The 21569-nt window shown below is 43.3% G+C and overlaps 1 protein-coding gene across 1 annotated transcript in view; it reads right to left on the bottom strand.

The window, feature by feature from the left end:
* The window catches only part of Hipk2 (homeodomain interacting protein kinase 2), a 187049-nt gene that overhangs the window by 33497 nt on the left and 131983 nt on the right, over positions 1–21569 (bottom strand). The window contains exons 4-7 of the mRNA XM_029478639.1: positions 20730–20959; positions 14996–15158; positions 8540–8747; positions 7602–7723 (exon numbers count right to left, since the gene is read on the bottom strand). Of these exons, the coding sequence (XP_029334499.1) occupies positions 7602–7723; positions 8540–8747; positions 14996–15158; positions 20730–20959 (723 nt within the window). The remainder of the gene's footprint in view (positions 1–7601; positions 7724–8539; positions 8748–14995; positions 15159–20729; positions 20960–21569) is intronic.

Genomic DNA, 21569 nt, shown 5'->3' on the forward strand with positions numbered 1-21569 from the left:
TTTTTTTTTTTTTTTTTTTTTGAGACAGGGTTTCTCTGTGTAGCCGTGGATGTCCTGGCACTCACTCTGTAGACCAGGCTGGCCTTTAACTCAGAGATTCAGTACTTCTGTTAATCAATTATCATGTAGAGTTTTATCTTCTGGATTTGATTCTCACTTTTTACAACCCAGAGACTATGTAGTACTGGTCTACATGTGAGAGAAAGAGTACTGAACTTAGTTGTGACATTCAGCTTAAATGACAAATAACTTCAGTTCCTCAAGGCAGAGACAAGAAAGAGACTAGGAGGAACCCACTGCTGCCACCTCTCAATATGAAGAACCTTTATGCCTTTTTCCTTTTATAGACCAATTGGTGGGCGTGCATATGTGCAGAGTGCTTTAAATTCTCTGTGCCTCCCTCTCTTCTCTTCTTGTTTTGGTCATTAATTGATTCTCATTGAACACATCTGACCAATGGTGGACATACAGAGGGCCATCATGAAATGCTTCTTGGATGGGTCTTAGTTATACTTCTCTCTGTCCATGAAGCCAGACATAACTAACATCTATCTAACATTTTCTAACTCAGGGTTCCAGTGACTGGGCATGTGTTTAATATGCATGTTTTGACTTCTGTATAAATAAACAATTCTATACAAGACTACATTTCTAGTCAAGACTTACCAAGTATAATGCTTATAAAAATGCATATTTCAGATCTGCCCCATTTCCCAGTTCATCATTCTCAGGGTATCAGTGTGGCCTGTGAAATCTCATACACATTTTGATATTGCTTGTTTGCTTACTGATCTGTTGTGATATAGGCAGAAAGCCAGAGACTGCTGATCATACCATAATATTTAATGTCATCTGACAAAATGAAAGCATTAAGTCTATACGTTTATTAATAATAGCAAATTGTATTTCAAGTTTACTGAGCTCATGCTGGGCGTGGTAGCCCACGCCTTTAATCCCAGCACTTGGGAGGCAGAGAGACAGGCGAATTTCTGAGTTCGAGGCCAGCCTGGTCTACAGAGTGAGTTCCAGGACAGCCAGGGCTACACAGAGAAACCATGTCTCGAAAAACCAAAAGAAAAAAAAAAAGTTTACTGAGCTCACTGAAGGACAATATAATCTAACTAGTAAACCACTATAAATTCAAAATATTAAATGAGCTAGGTACAATGAATGGGACCTTTAGTCCCAACACTCAGGTGGCAGAAACAGGTGGTTTTCTATGAGTTCAAGGCCAACTTGGTCTACATAGCAAGTTCTAGGCTAGCCAGGGTTCATGGTGGGAGCCTATATTTAACAATTTCAGGTCGGGCATGGTGGCACACGCCTTTAATCCCAGCACTTGGGAGGCAGAGACAGGTGGATTTCTGAGTTCAAGGCCAGCCTGGTCTACAGAGTGAGTTCCAGCACAGCCAGGGCTACACAGAGAAACCCTGTCTCAAAAACCACAAACAAACAAAGAAAGAAACAAACAAACAATTTCAGTTAAGATTGTTACTGCTTAGTGATCTGGAACTCATTTGCAATTCTATAAAAAGCATGTGTCTTGGCTAATGTCATTAAAAAATGTATGTTGATACTAAGACAAGGTCATCTTTTTTTCTCCCCTATATTTCTGACTTTTTACCTCAAGGCTATGAGAGAAAAACTTTTTTTTAAAAAACCTCTTTTACTTACTGTGAAAGTGGTGCTTACAGATACAACCAGCTCATTCAGTTGATATTATACCACACACCTATAATTTATTACTACTACTAGGAATGAAGCTAGTATTTCTTTTACAAATATTACTATTGTATATGTCTGTTTGATGTGTGAGTGCATACAAACATGCAGAGATTCTGGAGACAACTTTTGAGAGTCAGATTCTGGTTCTCTCCTCCTATTTTACAGTTCAAGAACTGAATTCAGGCCATTAGGCTTTTGAGGTAAGCACTTTTAACTGCTGAGCCATATTGCTTCCCGCCCCTCCTTGTTTGAGACAGAATCTTGCTATGTATGCCAGACTGCACTTGAACTTAAGATCCTCCTAGCCTCAGCCTACCAAGTGCCAGGACCATGGGTATGCACCACTATGCTGGCTGGAGCATGCTGTGTGCCAAGCTGTATTAAGTCAGGAATGGATTTTTGGACTTAATATTGGGCCAGTAGGGTAAGGACCACTATTTCTTCCCATTTCTTAAGTGAGTAGACTGAGACAGAGAGGTCTAGAAAATATTGCAAATTATTGTTTTCTCTGAACCTAACACGTCAGTAAAGAAATAAAACGTATCACTTTGTAAAAGCAAGAAGAATGAAGAACAGACATAGATAAAAATATTTTAAAGGTGTAACAACACATGAACAATTACCAAGAAAGTTAGCAGATTGAATTACTCCAAGATAAATCCACATATGAAACCAGGCCAGATCCCTGGTATGCAGGTGTCTACTGTCCCCAGATCCAGAAGCTAGGTGATTCTCTAGGGAAATGGAGACATTCAAGAGAAAGAAGCTACAGACATGACATTTGAGGATAAGGACTCTGCCAGTGAAAACGCTGGGCTTTCCTCTAGTCACTCCACAAGGAGCCCCACGGTCAGTAGCTCATCCCATCCTCAGCTTTCTCAGTGTGCTGAGTACTTTAGTGTTTCAGTCCTTTCTTTCTTTCTTTCTTTCTTTCTTTCTTTCTTTCTTTCTTTCTTTCTTTCTTTCTTTCTTTCTTTCTTTCTTCCTCTCTCTCTTTCTTTAATGCACGTGAGTACACTGTTGCTGTCTTCAGACATGCCAGAAGAGGGCATCAAATCCCATTACAGATGGTTGTGAGCCACCATGTGGTTGCTGGGAATTGAACTTAGGACCACTGGAAGAACAGTCAGGGCTCTTAACCACTGAGCCATCTCTTCAGCCTTAGTGTTTCAGTCTTAACTATGCACAAGCAGCTAAAGGTAGCCTCTAGTAACCTTTACAGGAGCTTCCATCTATCGTGGAAGAGATTAAAGCAAAAATAAAATGAAACTCACATGAAACAAAAGCAAGATCTATAATGGTCTATAATTAAGATCCATAGAGTTAAAAAATATGCATTTTACTTCATATAGATATGTACATATGGAGCAAGATAAGGAGCTCCCATAAATGGAGAATTCAAAACTACAGTTTAAAAAAAAGGAAAATAAAATTTCTCAGGAAGCAGTGTAGACAGAACACGCACACACACACACACACAGAAGGGTGGGGGGCACATTTAAAGAGTAATTTAGAAGTATTAACATCCGGGCTAGGGAGATGGATCAGTGGGAAAAGTGTTTACCAGAGTTTGGATACCTAATACCCATGTAAATGCCAGGCAGGCATCAGCATTTGGGAGATGAAGATAGGATTTTTGTAGCAAATACCTAGCTAGACTACAATAACAAGACAGGTCTAGATTCACAAGAGAGACAGATCTCGCCTCAATATATAATAGAATCCTGAACCTCCAGGCTAGTGCTGACAGCATCCACAATGGACCTTGCCCTTCTTCAATCAAACATTAAGAAAGTTTCTGACTTGATCTTGACAGTGAGAGGGAGTTTTGGATCCTGCTCCTTGAAAAAAAAATGAGTCAGATATAATATTTGACTCAAGAACTGTTCCACCCATCTCCCCACTTTTGCGTGCTAACTGGGGTTTGGGACTTGGAAATGTGGAGGTCACAGACTTTTCTGGAAGTATCAAGGGCTTCCTTTGTAAGTGTTTCTGTAAAAGGTCGCTCATGTGTCCCTAACTGTGCCCTCTGCCATATGCACATTCTTAGGGTGTGCCAGAGGCTTGTTTCTCTGTAGAGGACACAACCTGCTGCTGAGAGAAAGAGGGGAAAGAGACTGAAAGTAACGGGTGGAATACATTTAAAGAACCACTTCTAAACCTTTACGCAGTCCTCAAAGTGCTTTAAATGCTCAGAAGAAGAAAACAATGTCAAATTTGGGGAGGACATTTAAAGCACATAACAGTATTCAGAAATCTCATGTCAGAGCCTAGAAATCTACTCAGAAAAATGAAGGCCTAAATTTCAATATTTAATTATTATTCTAAAAATAACCACCACTTAGTTTGATGAGTTACTGTAATTTTGTCCTTTACAAGGAGTACATAAAGACAATGATTCCATTTTCACAGGCAAGCACACTGGGACAGATGAAATGACAGAAGGAAAAAGGTAGCCAACCATTAGCCAGTGCAATACTGGATAGGATATGTTTATTTTTCAAAAATAAGAAACATGTCTTAGCATTTGAAGACACACAGGTCTACTGTGTCCATTTATGGGTGTGTTCTTTGTTCTGCTCCACTCTATATTGATTCAACAAATTCAACTTGCTTCTAAGGGTTCCTTTTTATAAACACTATGCCAATTAAAATCCTATACACATAATTTTTCAGTTGTTCACTTTTCCAATTACAGATTTAGGTTAAATTAACTTGAAGGTTTCTAACACTAGAGATTCTTTTCCTGTAAGTAGGAGGTAGGGCTCTCCACACTATGATTAAAGGACTGAGACAAATTTGGAAATGCTGAGCCTGTTGGTTCCACTCAACTGAACAATGGGGAATGTCTCTGTTAGCTAGCAAGCCATGCTTAGTATTTCTAACAGAGCTGCTCCTGGCTTACTTGGATCCAGTGTGTAAATACGAGAAAAAAAAGTGTGTGTGTGTGTGTGTGTGTGTGTGTGTGTAGTCCTCTAATAATTTTTGAAAGTATACAGGAAAATCTACAGATTCCAGGCTCACTGGGAGGCTGGTCTGGACTTCTTACACTCAGATAAAGGGTGAGCAAATGTCTTGACCCTCAACTGATCTGTATGCAAGTCTTTTCTTTGATTTATAGTGGCCTTTTCTGAACTCCTCACCACAGAACTATATAGCAGCAGCAGCAGCAACAACAACAACAATGGACATTAAAAAGACAAGCCTGTTTTAAAGACAGGTTCTCTGTTGATACCCTTTCAACAAGGCACACACAATTTTGTGTGCCACCAGTTGCCAGTGTTGCTGCCACTTAAGCAGAGGCAGTTTAGATATAAGAATAAAGAGACACATGTCTAGAATCCCACCATCTTAGACAACTTCCATATCATCTCTCTCCTGTCAGGTGTCAAGGATGGCTTGACCTATAAGTGTCAACTTAACTGTTAAGGTAGTTTCCCAAAAGGTTGTCCCAAAGTGTTCTCAAATCAGATAAGGGTTCCCCAAGAAAGGCAAATCATGCTATTTTGCATTTATGAACACTGATGAAAAACTACTAATCACAGTAGTAGCAAACTGAGCTCAGAAAGGCATGCCATCATATGAAGCACAACATGATCAAATAACGTGTCTCACAAGTATAAGGGTAATTTAACACTACAAAATCTATCAACAGATTAGGGAATGAAGTCACATGGTTATTCAAATAGATGAGAAGGTACATTTGATATATAGAATATTTACTTAAAAATTAAAATATGACAAACTGTCTCCATTAACTACTTAGAGGAAATAAAATGTGTAGTAGGAAATAGCTTCAACAACTTCATTTAGAAAGCAAACTAGACAGAAGTAAAAGATCCCTGATTTTCTCTGTTATTAAACATCATTTAGACTGTCCTACTCAGCCCAGGATATATAAGCAATAGAAAAATGTACGAGGATCCAAGATTAAGAAATAAAACTATTATTTGGAACTACAAAGACTTGTCTACAAGGCAAATTCAAAAGGATTCACAAAAACAGAAGGCTAACTACATAACAATCCTAATAGACCCAAATCAGCTATATTCCTATAGACTAAAAGCAAAAAATGAGTACAATTAATAAAATCAATATAACAAAATGTAAAGCATTTATTATTTATTTTTATGTATATGGGTATTTTGCCTGCATACATTTCTGTGCAATATGTGTGTGGCAGTGCCCACAGAAACCAGAAGAGGCAGTCACTGGATCCCCTAGAGTAGGAGTTGTGAACAACCCTGTGGGTGCTGGGAATTGAGCCTGGGGCCTCTGGAAGAGCCAGTGCTCTTAATTACTGAGCCATCTTTCTGGCCCCACAAGTTCGCTTGCCTACCTGCCTGCCTGCCTCCTTTCCTTTTCTTTCTTTTCTTTCTCTCTTTTTCTCTTTCTTTTTCTTTTTATGGATAAATTATGCATATATATGCATAATAAAATGCATATAGAAATTAAAAGAGACCAGAATACCTAAGGAAAATTTGAAGAACTGTAAAAGAACATTCCCTACCAGATTCCATGACACAGTTAGTGAAGACTGGATATTAGAGAGGCCAATGAACTTCAAGAGAGCCAAGGACAGACCTATGCAATTTGACGTCCTATAACTTAAAACGAGGAAAACCGCTTCTATAAACAAACTATTCTGAGAACAATTTGGGGAAGTCTTTTGGGAAACTCCCTCACTTAAACATAAAGCCAACACTAACAGGGCAAGCCATCTTGATGCCCGAGAGCAGAAAGATGACACAGAAGTGGTCTAAGATGGTGGAAAAATATGAACATCTGTGTCATATGTTTAGAATATGTCTTGGTTCTGATGGTTCTGACATCTAGTTATTGGTTTTGTTTTAAGACAGGTCTTACTGTTTTGTGTAGAATGGCCTAGACTCACTATATAGCCTAGCCTGGTCTAGAACTCACAATCTTCCTGCCTCAACCAGGTGTGTATGGTATGACAGGTGTGTGCCACCACACCTGGCTGCTATATGGTGCTCAGCAAGTCCCTATGTTGGTCAAGTAGTGACAAATATATGGCAAAAATGTTGTGAGGATTAAAAAAATTAACTGTAAAGTGCCTGGCATAAAGAAAATACACTTGCCATTGGATCAAGTGTCTTTAAGGACTGACTTCTGGTATTGCACCAGTATAAATTGTAATACTTTATACATTTTCTCTCTCTCTCTCTCTCTCTCTCTCTCTCTCTCTCTTTCTTTCTTTCTTTCTTTTTGAGACAGGGTTTCTTTGTATAGCCCTGGCTGTCCTGGAATTCACTCTATAGACCAGGCTGGCCTCGAACTCAGAAATCCGCCTGCCTCTGCCTCCCAAGTCCTGGGATTAAAGGCATACACCACCACCGCCTGGCTACATTTTCATTTTTTATCTTTGTGATCTTATTCTACAGTCAGACCATCTATATGGATAAAAGAGGAAGGTCCCAGTCCACAGCTTCTGCATGTCTGGTTTTTCCAGCTCTACAAATGAGGGAATAATCTCCAGGGCTCTTTGACTCTAAGAGCCACTTCTATTTTACAAGGAAGACATTTGAGGCAAAGAGATGTTAACTGTCTTGCCTTAGGTCACTGAGAATTGCTAGCAGATTTAGGATTAAAACCTAGGTTTCCTAGATGAATTTGCTTTACAAAGGTACAATAATAATTTCCCTAGACTCCGAGACTATCTAAATTTCTTCTTGGAATTGTCACTAGACACTTAGGGAGGTAATTCACTTGGGGATCATTTAGAACATTACTGACATATTCCAATGTCCTGACAAATTCCACCTGCTCCTCATCAGGGAGTCAGTAAAGATATATGTCTTTTGGGAAAGCATTAACACGGATGATGGAAAATGAGCAACACAGAAGAGAATTACCTGAGCAAGCAGGCCTGGTTGGATCTGAAGAGGCTGAGCTCCTGGAGCCTGGGTGACGATGGGGACAGCATTTTCCATCCGCACTGAGTAGCCAGCGTGCTTGGAGGGAGAGGCCTGCAGGCCTGTTCAGTACACGGTGAGGGACAGGAGGGAGGTGAATGACAGAAACACTGAGACCCTTCCAGGCAGCTAGCTAGCTTTACAACTTAGCCACGGGGCATTTGCCTTTTAGTTTCTAACAAGTTAAGAGGAGTCCTCTACTACCCCCCCCCCACCAAAATAGTAAAGCATGTGTGGCCAAAACCAGGACAGTTAAAATGACAAATTATAAGAGGAAAACAACGGTTGCTGCCCAATGGAGATAACTGAGTGTCACAGCAAAGGGTGCTGGGGACATCGTCCCTTGGAGGGCTCCCTCTAGGTAATATGGCTGGTATCTGAGCATACGTGACCTTGAGCTTTCTGTGTGAAATGTGACAAGGTACACGGTCATCTCTAGCTGCTTCAGGTCCACAGGAAAGGAGCTCTGTGATCATGGCCTTGGGAGGCACCATTCAGACAAATTTATATTCTCTACATGAAGTGAGCCTATGCTGGCTGTCAGAGACTGGCAATTTTCTACAGATACCGTTCAGAGAGCATTTCATGTGAGGAAATCTGGAGCTGACATCAGCATAACAATGGACTAGACAATGCGCCTCTTTACAGGCAGCTGGCTAGAGCCACAGTGCTGGCAGGTGCTGAGAACAACAACAAATGGACTTGGTATTGGAGCATAAGCTGCATTGTTTCTAGGTTGGTGGCAATAGGAGATCAGCCTCCAAAGTCAGCAATAGCAGCATTCTTAGGAAGGGCTTTCTTCCCTGACAGGAACACTCCAGGAAGCAGCAGGAGTTAGAGCCCTAAAGGTGGTCCTGCAAGAAGCAGTTTAGCCTTACCTTGGAAGCCAGGGGGACACACGATGAGAGCTTGCTGGAAGGGGTCAGGTCGGGCACAAATTTGGGCTGTTCCCGTCTGCAGGGGCATGCTCCGCGGGGCCACTGCGGCCATGGATGCCGCTGAGGGCTGGTAGAGTGCAGATTGGTAGTTTAGTATGGAGACTTCGGGATTGGCTAAGGAAAGAGTGGCACTGGAGGTGGTGGGAGCCTAAAGGAATGATGGGGATTAAACAAAAATAAACAAAAATAAAAAATGAGGGAGGCGGAATGTTGGGAGACACGAATCTAAATCAAACAAATGAATTTAAAGGAGAGTAAACAAACCAAAGAGCAAAAAAAGCAAAAAGAGGGGCAGGAATCCAGCTGAACCCTCATGTCTGTGGGACCCACACCCTTCACTACTGAGAAGTTAGCTTAGTCTAGGAAACCATCTGGTTGGGGGGCTCGAATGTAGCTCTGTAGAGTGTTGGCCTAGCACGCATGGTACCCTGGGTTCAATGCATAAAAACAGCCATGGTGGCAAATTCCTGTAACCTCAGCACTCAAGAGGCTGAGGCTGGAAGATTCAGAAGTTTAAGGTTATCTTTGGCTATATACTGAGTTGAGGCTTACCAGGGCTACAAACAACAACAACAACAACAACAACAACAACAACAACAACAGAACAAAATTGTTTAATGAACGTCTCTTTTCATCCTAGCTGGGTAGGTTTGGTTTGAGAGCCTTTATATTCCTTGGATTTGACAGTGGAATGTGATGATGGAGAGGGCAGGAAAAGCTAAGCCCCACCTTCCTTCTCCATGTCTTAGCTGGGCTCCTCCAACGTGAGGGGTTTCAGATGCACTTATACTATGCAGCCCAGTCTCCTCTCCCTTGGGTAAATTAATCTATGCTTGGTAGGACAAATCCTCGAAGACAGTCCTCAGGCCTGGGTCCTATGTAAACAGATCTTAGCATGGAAGCCTATGTACCAGAAGGGAAGCCCAGGCAGAGTCTGCAAGGAGCCTCTTGCTCAGACTAAGGACAGTGCTGTGTACAGACACCCTAAGCCCACTGTAGGACCTGCTACTGTAAAAGCAGTAGATGGCAAATATCAGGATCTATCTTTTGAAACTGAACTTCTAATGGAAACAAAGCTGTAGAAGGAAAGCAAACTCTTTGTTGGGAATTCATTTGTTTTTCTCCTTAGCCTTCTTCACGCAAAGAGAGGCAGAAGTTAGCAATGGCTTCAGACTGAAGCTGTCTAGAAGGTGTTGTACCTCTAGAGGTTGTAAGGACTAAGGGTTAAAGGAGCAGGTGGGCTCTGAGTAAATGTTCACATATGTTTGGCCACATACACTTTAATGTTTGGGGGGATACTTGTGGGGGTAGGGAACTACTTTTAACTTGTTAGAAACTAAAAGGAAAGTGCCCCATGTAAAAGAACACAAATGTAAAGAGAATTTCAAGTGGAGTTAATGTCAAATTTCATAAAAATGTCAAGCCCTGTTTTTCTTTTTCTTTTTTTGTGGTGCTGCAGAAATCAAACAAATCCAGAGCCTTGTGTACACTAGGCACTTCCACTACTGAGCTATGTCTCTAGTCCTACAATGCTTTCTATACTTAGATTTTGTGCTGGATTTTATTTGAAAATTATTACCAATTCCTATGGCATACTTTTTTTAGATTTTGAGCTGCATATTTAACTGTGTGTGCATTTTCAGCAGTCCCTGTAGTGCCTCCTGGAAGTATGGTGGGGACATGCATGCACACGTAGGAGCCGGTGTCTATACTGATGACAACACCCAGCTCCAGTTTTCCCCACCATTATTCTTCCTGGCAGCTCCCTTACCACATTTCCACTGTCATCTCAGACACTACGAGCTCAGGCCCCGAGGGTCTCCTGCTGGAGGTCATGGCACCAATCTCTTCTTATCTGAATGGTCTTTCCCATCCTCTGATCAGTCACTGTTCCCCATGCCTCTGCCTTCCAACATCCCTAGAACAACGGGCTGTTTCTTCTTGTTCTCTGGTGCCCAGGACCTGTAAGCCCCTGGCCAGTGCTTCCCTGCTCTCGACTTCTCTTTCAGTACTTGGGCACAGGATCATTTTCTCTCTTTTAATTTTTAAAAAACATGTATGGGTGTTTTGCCTGCATGTTTGTCTGTGTACCATGTATGTGCCTAGTGCTCACAAAAGCTAGAAAAGGACACTGAATTTCCTGGAACTGGAATTACAGATGGTTATCACTGAGGGGATTCGGGGTCCCGCTTGAGGTTTAACTGGCCTGTTTGTTGGGGCAGTCTCCTGGCTAGCCTCTCACTTAAGCCAACTTCTCTGCATTGTGTCTGTCTCCGTGTGGCTCTCTCTGCTCTACCTTCCTGCCTGCTCCTGCTCTTCCTTCTGTCTCCTGTGTTTGTCCTTCTGCCTGGTCAGTCTGCCCCAGCTCTACCAGCTCTTTATTCTGCAGAAGGCCACATTCTTTACTCCTCCAGTTGGAATCAGTCAGCAGCAGGATGATACCCAGCCCACTTTCTGGGTTGCCTCTTGGCACTGAGGTCTGTGTGACTGTCCCCACAGCAGCCTGCCTTTCTGTTTTAGGCAGGTGAGGAAGAGACAAACATTTACATATCCTTCTAGCCTGTGCTGACCCAGCAACTGACAAGTGAGAACACGGGGACACACTTTTTCATAGCCAGTAAATATAGTACTTGTGGGTTACTACAACAGGTTATGTATGAGCCACAACATGGCTCTGGGAAGTGAACCCAGGTCCTTTGGAAGAGCAGCCAGTGCTCTTAACCACTAAGCCATCTCTCCAGCCTTGAATCATTCTCAAAGACCACTTTGCGCATTAGCACCCTGCTTTGTACGTAAGCATCTGTTTTTGATGAAGGGACCTTGGTATAGCTGTCTCGTATGAGGCTATGCCAGTGCCTGGCAAATACAGAAGTGAATGCTCACAGTCATCTATAAGATGGAACACAGGGCCCCCAATGGAGAAGCTAGAGAAAGCACCCAAGGAGCTGAAGGGGTCTGCAACCCTATAGGTGGAACAATAATATGAACTATCCAGTACCCCCAGAGCTCGTGTCTCTAGCTGCATATGTAGCAGAAGATGGCCTAGTCGGCCATCACTGGGAAGAGAGGCCCTTGGTATTGCAAACTTTATATGCCTTAGTACAGGGGAATGCCAGGGCCAAGAAGCGGGAGTGGGTGGGTAGGGGAGCAGGGCAGGGGGAGGGTATAGGGAACTTTTGGGATAGCATTTGAATTTGAAATGTATATAAAGAAAATATCTAATAAAAATGGGGGGAAAATTCCAGTAACAGCCTCATGAATGCAGTGTATGCATCTTGACCTGGTACCATTTGTTTTCTATAGACCCTTAGGTACCTTCCTAGTCTAGTTGTTTTCCTAGCCTACTGTGAATATGGGCTATTCACCTCATAGGAATCCTGTGGCCCACAGAGTTATCTCTGAGCCTCTGTGCTTTGGGGCCAGCCTTGGCACCAGGGCTCCAAAGCAGAACCTTCCCAGATAGTAGAGTTGAGCTATTCCTGTGTGTTCTTGTACAGTAACCTGTGACTGTGTGGCTCAACGCCTGCCACAGTGTGCTGGGCAGTGTGGTCAGCACCCTAACTGATGCCTCCTTGGGAGAAGGACTCGTGGGGGAGGACTTGTGGTCCTCTGCTTGTTTGCCTTACTGACTTTATGTGTGTAACCTGGATCTGGATCTGTTTTCAGCTCATGTACTGCTTCTCTAGGAGTGGAACTCATGTCATGATATGAGCACCAGTCCCCAGAGTGACCAGTAGGCATGCTAACCGTTTCCCTCAGTTTCTGATCCTGCTTAGGGATCAGCTGATGAACTTATGTGTGATGGTGTGGGTGATTTTTACCCTGTCCTCTGTGGCTCTAAGAGCTGTTTTGGATAACAAAGAGAAATAAGAAGAAAAAAAATAAGTTCACTGGTAACTTATGTCGCAAAGATAGGCCCAAGTGGTTCTTGGATGCAGTTGTAATAGACATTTCAATTGTTGACATCTCTAAGAACAGGATGTAAGCCTGACCTATAAGTTCAGTTAAAGTTCTTGGTAGAAGGATATATCCCTAAAAGAAGACACCTTGGAAATGTTAATAAAGAGGCTGACCTTAAGGATTAAACCAAGAACACGCAGGAAGTACTCCCTACTCAATGTTACTAATATTTTTTGAAAGTACATAGAAATTATGATGTAGTGGCCCAGCTTTCTCGAGACATAAACAATTACAGACTAGTGAGCACTTGGGAAAGTGCTAGTCTACTAGATATATGTTAAGAGCAACAAAGAACTCATTCTGTATCCTTCCACTAACATAAATCTGTAGGTAAATTTTGTTGTTTTAAACATTCAATGTTCAGGATGAGCAGAAGAACTCCAGGGTCCCGTGGAGTAAACACAGCACTGGGTTACTAGTGTACAAAGGGAGTTTTGTTGGACTTAGAGAGCAGAGGCTGTCTAGGAGGTACTGGCTGAGGATCTCCACAGGATTCATCTGTGAGTCAGTGTGTGTGCTTCAAGGGTACAGACCCTGACACCAGGCTGCTGGAGTCCAAGCCCAAACTACCTCATATGTACTAACGTGACCTTTGTTAAGAGGATTATCCACTTTATCTCAATGTCTTCCTCTAAATGACAGTGACAATATGTATTCCACATGGATGCCGGGAGGACTGAATGGTCCCATGCTGAGAAAAGTCTGACCCAATGCTTCCTGCCAGAACTGTGGTCACTTTGTAACAGTATCAGAGGAGGGGAAGCATGCCTTAGTGCTTAAGTCTAGGTTATAATCCGAATAATTTGTTTTTCTGATATATCTAATTAGGGTCTAACACTTCCAAGTTCAGATGATGGAGAGTTTTGCTCTCCGGATCTTAGTTTTGTAGGACAGCACTTCATCTTCTCAATGAAGGCCTACATCACACTAAGTTCACAGCCTTTTTTTTCTCTGGTCCTACCTATCAACCTTGCAGTTCTCAGTGTCATGGAGAAGGGAGGTGCCCTTACTTGGGACCTGCCATTGTGATTTTCAGTTTTGGTGATACTCTTTGGGACGGATGTGAGGCTATCATATCACAGGAAACAGAGGTGGGCTGCTCTGATGTGACAGGGAGCCACCCTATAGACCTCAGTCTGAAGGCTATAGAGAGATCTATACAAGGGCTGGTGGGGTAGGGGGAGTCACCTGACCTCATACATGATCTGAGGAGTGCCCGTCCCTGTGTGCTCTCTTACATAGATTGGTATTGGAAGGGACAGATGGCAGATGGGAACAAAGAATTTGAGGTTAGAGCGTTAGGATTAAGAGTCTCCTAAGGACTGATGGGAAAACAAGCTTCAAGGTAATGAAGAAAGCATCAGTGGTTGCTTTGAGAAGCTCTAGATGGAAAGGCCTTAACTTGAGGGCTAGTTGGAGGGCTGGTAAGAAAAGTCTTTGACCCTAAGCACTAAGGGTATATATAGAGTGTGAGCTTTTCACTGGACAGATAGCATCAGGAACACTGATGGCCTCCAGGGGGCAGCAGATTCCAGATGGCACTCAGTCCAAGCAGAGAGAGTTAGCAACTAGAATTCAAGCTAAGAGGGAACAGTCCAGTAAAGCCCGGTGAATAAGAGCAGTGCTAAAGGCAGGGGCCAGTGACTCCTCAGTGATGGGAGAGGAACAGCCAACAAAAGTGGACAGCCAACTGCGGCATTCACACAGTAGGTTTTCATACTTATTCCTCTGCTCTGAAGGGGTATGTCCTTATGCAGAGGTATGAACAACACAAAGGACACTGCTGTCATTACAGATTGGTATTAGGGCTGAAGAGTCTGGGAATGCTTCTTTGGGGGGACCTATAAGACTGGAAGATGGGAGTAGCGGTTCAAGCCTCTCAGAGTGTAGAGGTAGGTGAATTAGGTTGTGGAGAATCTTCATTCAGTAGCCATTTTCTGTCTGTATTTCAGACATCGTTCTATGTTGCTGAGCCTGCCAATCTGCAGAAGGTTGAAAATCCACGTGAAGGGAACCTCAGCTTCCTGTATCCCTTGGGAAAAGCTGCTAGAACTCCGGTGACAGACCTATGAGCTGGCTTTTCTATGACTTAGAGAATGAACAGGTTTTTTTTCTTCTGAATACAGACAGCATGGACACAGGGTGCAGGGAGGGACTCCTCTAGCTCTGGTTCTACAATTTCTTAGCAGGCTCTTTTCCCCACATTTGCTCAGAGGAAAACGGGAAGAGGCACCATCTCAGGAAACAGTCCCTGTAGTCAAAACAGAGACGTCTCCCCTTGGCTTCTTAAAAAAATGGCTGAAGAAGCAGGTACTTTAGCTTACAGGCCCAAAAGGACAACATGGGGAAGACTGTCGGGGTTTGGAGGGGGATATCTGGGATATCTGAGTCCTGATGGTTAGCCCCACCCACCTTTCCCTGGTGCCTGCTACTCACCTGGTTGTGGACAGTGGTCAGCTGGTTGTTAAAGGTCATGGTCAAGTTGGTGGATGTGCTGGGGGCCACGTGAGTGATGAAAGGTGTTTTGCTCTGGTTCACTGTGTCATACATATTCACCCGGCGCTTGCAAATCTCCATGTTTTGGAAACAAGATTTGACACTATATATGCAAAAGGTGGAGGCAGAGACACATGGACAAGAAAGAGGGTGAGGTGGGGGAAGGAGAGAAAAGAGAGAGAAAAAAACAGAATGGTTAATCCAGTAAGCAAAACAATCACTAAATATCTACATTAGCTTCAAATAGCCTAGCTTTCCCCAAGTGTGCTGCTGAACTGTCAGCACTGTGTGAGCAAATTTCCCATTGTCTTGTTGTCCTTTTTCTGCCCTGGATGGACAGACTCCCATATCACACACATGCTTCACTGCATTCCCCCCCCCCCCATTACCTTTTCTCACTGCTCATTCTAAGTGTAGTGCTTGACCAATGAGATAAACTCTCCAACCAAGGGCATTAGGAGCTGCTACAGCCCACTTGTGCCTTCCTAGGGACAACAGGTCCAGCCTCTCAGCATTCTAGCAACCCATGTGCTACTAGCACCATCTAGAGGTCAGCCAAATAATTCTCCCATCCAGGGTCATGAACTTAGGCTGACTTGTCTCACTGGAACCTGTCACGCAATGAAAACAATGATAATGGTTACTAATTTTTACTGAGAGCAGTGATGTGTTTGCAATCTCCTATTCAGTCTTGCACCACCCACAAGACAGAATTAAAATCATTGTTCCAATTTTACCAGTGAAGCCAAAGGTCTAAGACAGATAATGTGCCAGACAGATAATCACTAATTGGCAATTCACACCCTTCCTTCTCTTCTACACATTCCTAACTTCCTTATTCCTTCCTTTTGTCCTAATTCTTGTCTAGTTCCATGAAGTAGAATTCTCTCCTCGATTTTCTTCCTGAATCAAAACTAACCCTTAATTACAAAGGCATTAAAGGAGTACAGGTCCCGGCATGAAGGCCTTTAGTGGCCTCTGCCAATTCCAGCTCCTAAGCATCCACTGTGTTCTACTCACTTCATATGCTGCTCCTCATGTGCTTCTGCCTCTTCTGTTTCTATGGTCACTTTTGCTTAAGTGCTAATATTTAAGACAAAGCCTCATTTAATCTATGATTTAAAATGTCTGTTGCAATAACTGGATAAAACAAGGTAACACTTTTCTATCACTGTATACTACAGGTATGCTCTATTTTGGACAAAATGGATGTTTGTAGGCTATCCCAGAATATTATTTTCATGAAAGATACATTCCAAATATCAGAAATTGAATCTAGTCATGACCCAGAGAGTCCTACTTCTTTCTAAGTTAATGACTATTTACACTGGCCACTCGATACACAATGCATGGTGAGTAAACTGGTAGTCCTAGAGAGAAGAGAAAACATGCTCATTGGTAGACAACAGCACACCCGAAGGTCCTGGTGAGTACCAAGTGCATGCTGCATGCTTTCACATTGACCTGAAGATGATAAAATGATGTGGATGCATTCTTTTTGGGATGCATTTAAAGCATTCAATGATTTTATCATGGTTCAATGTATAGTTTTCAGGCTCTAGAGGTTTTTTTTTTGTTGTTGTTGTTTTTTCTACAATGGGCTAAAATTTGACTGTTAGGATAAGACAAACATTTTTACTTTGAGTTAGTTTATGAAACAACTGGCTTTTACAAATATGTACACCAAAATCTTGGTGTAGAGAAATGAGTGGTTTTGCTTTTACCTGCAAAACCTTATGTTAGAGCAGCTTAAGCCCAGGCCCACGGGTGGGGTCCACAGCAGGCTGGGTAGGCCTGAAGGCTTGTTCCCACTCTAGAGCTCTTCAGGGTCTTCCTGGAACCTACAAAGATTCAGCCCACTCTCAGGTAGCCTAGGGGTAACCTGCCTTTCCCTAGGGCTGACCTTCTAAGTTCTAAATTGCCATTGCTCCTAGTGAAACACTCTAGGAAGCTTCCTTACTAAACAAAGAACAGAGCCCTGCTCATCTAAGTGCCCAGGCTTTGGGTGACTGACAGGGCAGATGGCCAATAGGAGCTCTCTGAAGCATCTGTCTCCCTGATCCCCCACCTCACTGTTTCCCTATCATCTTTCTTTATTCCTAAAGTTAGAAAGGCTGGCTTTGTGGGGATTTGCCTTTCTTCCCGTGGGACAGACTGACACCTTCTTAACTGCCTCCTGTTGAGAAACAGCATAGGTGTTATACTTTGAGTTTGGAAGGACTGTGTGCAGAGTCCCTCTTTGCACTAGGACTTGACTGTTTCAAATGTTCCCTGAATTAAAGAGATACTGTCTGGTCTTGCTGTGCAAGTTGACTTACTTCACTAACTGCTATGGAAAAGAACTGACTTAAAAGATACACTTTATGGTGGTTGTGGCCCACTTGTTAAGCTGGGAGAGGTTGGGAAACTCAGCCTGGAAACTCAGTCAAATTTAATTTTGGTCATAATGTTGCTGACTGTGGCCTGCAAATATCTATCTCCAGGCTCTTCTCACAGCAGTCCTTATCCCAGGTCCTGAAAGAGCCTTTCCTGAGCATGCTGCTGTCCCTGCAGAAATTCGAGGATGTGGATCTATTCTCTCATGTCCCAGTGCATCACAGCTAAGGTTAAGGTGATATCACCCACTTCCCGTTCACAGAAGACCCATTCTCTTTCTCTCATTCCCAGAGGCCTTTCCACCAGGTTGGTCTTCCTCTCCAAGCTATTTTCTGAGTGCCATGACTACTACTTCAGTAGCCATCCTGATAACCTGTCAAAACCTACATTTCCTACCTCAGGACCTTGCTCTCACCCTTACCATTCCTTCCTTGGGCTGTCAGCTCTGGACCTGTTTCTTAAGACAAGCTCAAGCACCCTGTTTCCCTGGCCTCCTTCCCCACCCATTTGACTATAACTATAACTATTACCATAACTCTCTCTAGAGTTGAGCAGAGGACACTCATTGGGATCTATTGAGTTTCCTTTCCCTTAGGTGAACCTTCAGTAGCTTCCATTTGGGATTATAATTACTATATCACCAGCATCTTCAACTTCCTCATCCATTTCTCATTCTCTCTGAGCAACTTGGCAGCAAATTCAACCTGGACAAACCCAACTGTTTTCTCTATGCCTTTACTTACACCATCAATTTATGCTTGGACCCAAGTGTTCAAAGCTCTTCCTGCTTCCTTCCCTCTCCTAGGACTACAGCACTTGTGTATTCCTGCACACCCACCTTTCTCCTATATTTCTCTGGTTAGTTTGCTATCATGTTCTGCTCCAGTTACCGGGACCAACACTCTCTCTATCCCTCTCCCCCTTCCCCTCTCCCTCTCTATGCCTTCCTCTCTCCCTCCCTCACATATCACTTTTCTTATTTCTCTTTGTTTCTTTCTTAACATCCCTTTTTGCATGTGTATATGTATGGGAGCATATTCGTGTTTGTGGATATGTGGGCGTGCATGTAGAAGTCAAAGGTTGACATAGTAATTTTTTTTTTATTCCTAAAAAGATTATGTGTTTCTGCCTGCATGAATTTATGTGCATCATGTGTGTGCAGGTGTCTGAGAAGGTCACAGGGTACTGGAACCTCTGGAGCTAGAGCTGCAGATGGCTGTGAGCTGCCTGAGGTGGATACTGGGAGCTGAACCCAGGTCCTTCACAAGAGCAGCAAGTGCTCTGAATTGTTGAGTCATCTCTCTAGCCCCCAAGTCTTTCCTTGCTTTAACTTAATTTAAAAAAAAAATCTATTATGTGTATGTGTGTTTTGCTATGTGTTTGTCTGTGTACTGCATATTTGCCTGGTGTTCAGACAGGCCAGAAGAGGGCACTGGATCCCGAGACAAAAATTATGGTAGTTATGGACAAGTACCATGTAGGTGTAGGGACTAGAATCCAGATCCTCTGGGAAAGCAGAGCTACCATGGAGCCATCTCTGTGGCTTCCCTGAGTGCCTTGCCTGATTACCCTTCAAGTAGTCTAGCTAGCGTGTTTGCCACTGGGATCCTCTATCTTTACCTCTTGAGCTCTGGGATTATAGGTAGACCACCTGACATTTACAGACCAATGGGGATCCAACAGCAGTCCTCACATCTGTATGACAAATGCTTTATCCACTGAGCCATCTCTCCAGCCACTTATCATGTTCTACATTGTAAAGCCACCTTGTTCTCAACAGATGATGTCATCATCTACTTCTGAGACAGAAGCTGTCTGACAGGAACTCCCTCAACTTTCCTCTGCTATCCTGTGCACCTGCTGACACCCACGTCTCTCCCACCATATCATCTTTTAGTGACAGGGTCCATCTCTCCACTCAGCAATAAACACCAACTCCACAGAAACTGCTCACAAGTAAGTACCTTTGGCCTTGAATCTCTCATTTGCTACCAGACTCTTCCCATTAGTATTTGCTTAAATTTCCTCACGCTTCAAAAACTTCCTTTAGTCCAATGGTTCTCAACCTTCCTAATGCTATGACCCTTTAATACAGTTCCTCATGTTGTAGTGACCCCCAACCATAAAATTATTTTCATTGCTACTTCATAACTGTAACTTTGCTATAGTTATGAATCATGATGATATCTGATATGCAAGATGGTCTTAAGTGACCCCTGGGAAAGGATCTCTTGAGCCCCAAAAGGGTTCCCAGTCAGGCTAAGCATGGATCAGAGCAGCCATTCTCAAGCTCTGCTCTCTCCACAGCCCTCATTTCTTCCTTCCTTTTCACAGTCTCACTTCTTGTAGTCTATTTCTCTGCTCTCACTTTATCTTTCAACCTGCCCAATAAGTTTCTGCTTGGAAATGGCTGTCCCTAAGTAAGAGAATTGCAAGATCTCAGACACTTTTTTCTAGATTACTGATATGGCAGCGGGTTAGATCTGCATTCAACACGAGTCCAACTAGCCATTCACCTGCTTCTCAGTCCTTTAACTCGCTGCACTGTGCTCTGATAGAAGACAAAATCCTTCCTGAGCATGGCTTGCTCTAGCTTACTTCTGCAGCCTCGGCATGTTGCCCCCTATTCCTAGGTCTGGTGTTCAGTCATGCTGGAGAGTTCACACAGGCAGTGCCCTGACTTCTCACACTCATCTTTTCCCTCACCCTTTACAGGTTATATTCTTGGGTCTTCTGGCCTGCTGAGCAAGCTCCTTGTTGGATGGACTCATCATACTGCATTCCTTTCTTGGTAACAGCCATTGTCTTCTATCTTCTTCCCTGAAGACCATGGCTTAGCTGGAAAGTACACAGTCTACTTTGTTCCTCATTGTACTCCAGTGCCTGGTACAGCCCACAGTATGCCAAAGAAATGAAGCAAGCTAGACAGTTCACTCTGGGACAGTTTTGGGACTAACCTTTGGCACTGATGCTAGATTGCTTTAGAGCACTGCTGTTTTGCCCACTTCCCTTTGTGCGTTGATATCCAAGTTCATCTGGCCTCAAAGTCCCCATGTTCCACCATTCCCTTCTTTTTGGTACAAACTGTACTTCAGCCCAACCTCGCCCCACAAGTGCTCTAAGTGCTTTGATGAAAAGGAGATCCTGATTTTGCTTATGTGCTGTATCTATAGCTGCTTTCAGCTATAACTGAGAACGGAGATGCAGCATAGGAACCAGAGGGCTACAAAGCCTCAAATATTTCCTATCTGGGTCTTTAAGTGTTGTCCTTGGTACAAAGCACAAGTAGGACACTTACTGAGTACTATGGGGAAAATCAAGCAGATGTGTCATGGTGACAAAGGGGTGGTTCAGAGTTTCAATGGGAGTGATTCTCTTATCAGCATCTATGGTCAGCATCTTCTTTAACAGGTCAATGAACTCCCGTCGGTCTGCCTTCTCTACTAACATGTCACTCCCTTCCAAATCAGTTGTCATGTTCACCTGGAAGTAAGCGGGGACAGGTGAGTAAGAGCCGCAGTATATCATCTGATCTCAAGCTCCCCATCCCAGGTGCCAGAGGGTAGACTGCTACCCATGGTCCTGTGTGCTGCTACTGTCCATGGGTGATGGCCTCTTATATGCTAGGAACAGAATGGCTGCGGGAGTCAGGTACCAGGTAGGGGTCGGGGCAGAAAGAGGCCACCATGGTTGACACCTGCACATACATCCCAGTGGACAAGGCACAAAGCTGCTCCTGTTTTAACTGGCCACAGTAAAGTGCAGCTTTCATCACACTTTATTAAAAATAACCTCAGGATGAAGGGTTCTGGAGGCCGATTGCATAACAGTGTGCATGCACTTAATTCTCCTCAATCTTACGTTTAAAAAAAGGCTAAGGTGAGACATTTTATGCTATATGTGTTTTTGTCACAAGCACACGACAACAACAACAACAACAACAACAACACACACACACACACACACACACACACACACACACACAGAGAAAGCTCTAAGATAAAGCAGTAGAAAAAGAAAAGATGGGGAAAAGTGTGTACAACCTCTGGAGAAGAAAAGAGCCTGGGTTCCCTCTTCCTTCATCTTTACGACATCACCCTTCCCTTGGTCCCTAACTGGGACTAGAATGATTTTGGTC

This window comes from Mus caroli, chromosome 6 (genome assembly GCF_900094665.2).
Source record: "Mus caroli chromosome 6, CAROLI_EIJ_v1.1, whole genome shotgun sequence".
NCBI lineage: Eukaryota > Metazoa > Chordata > Mammalia > Rodentia > Muridae > Mus > Mus caroli.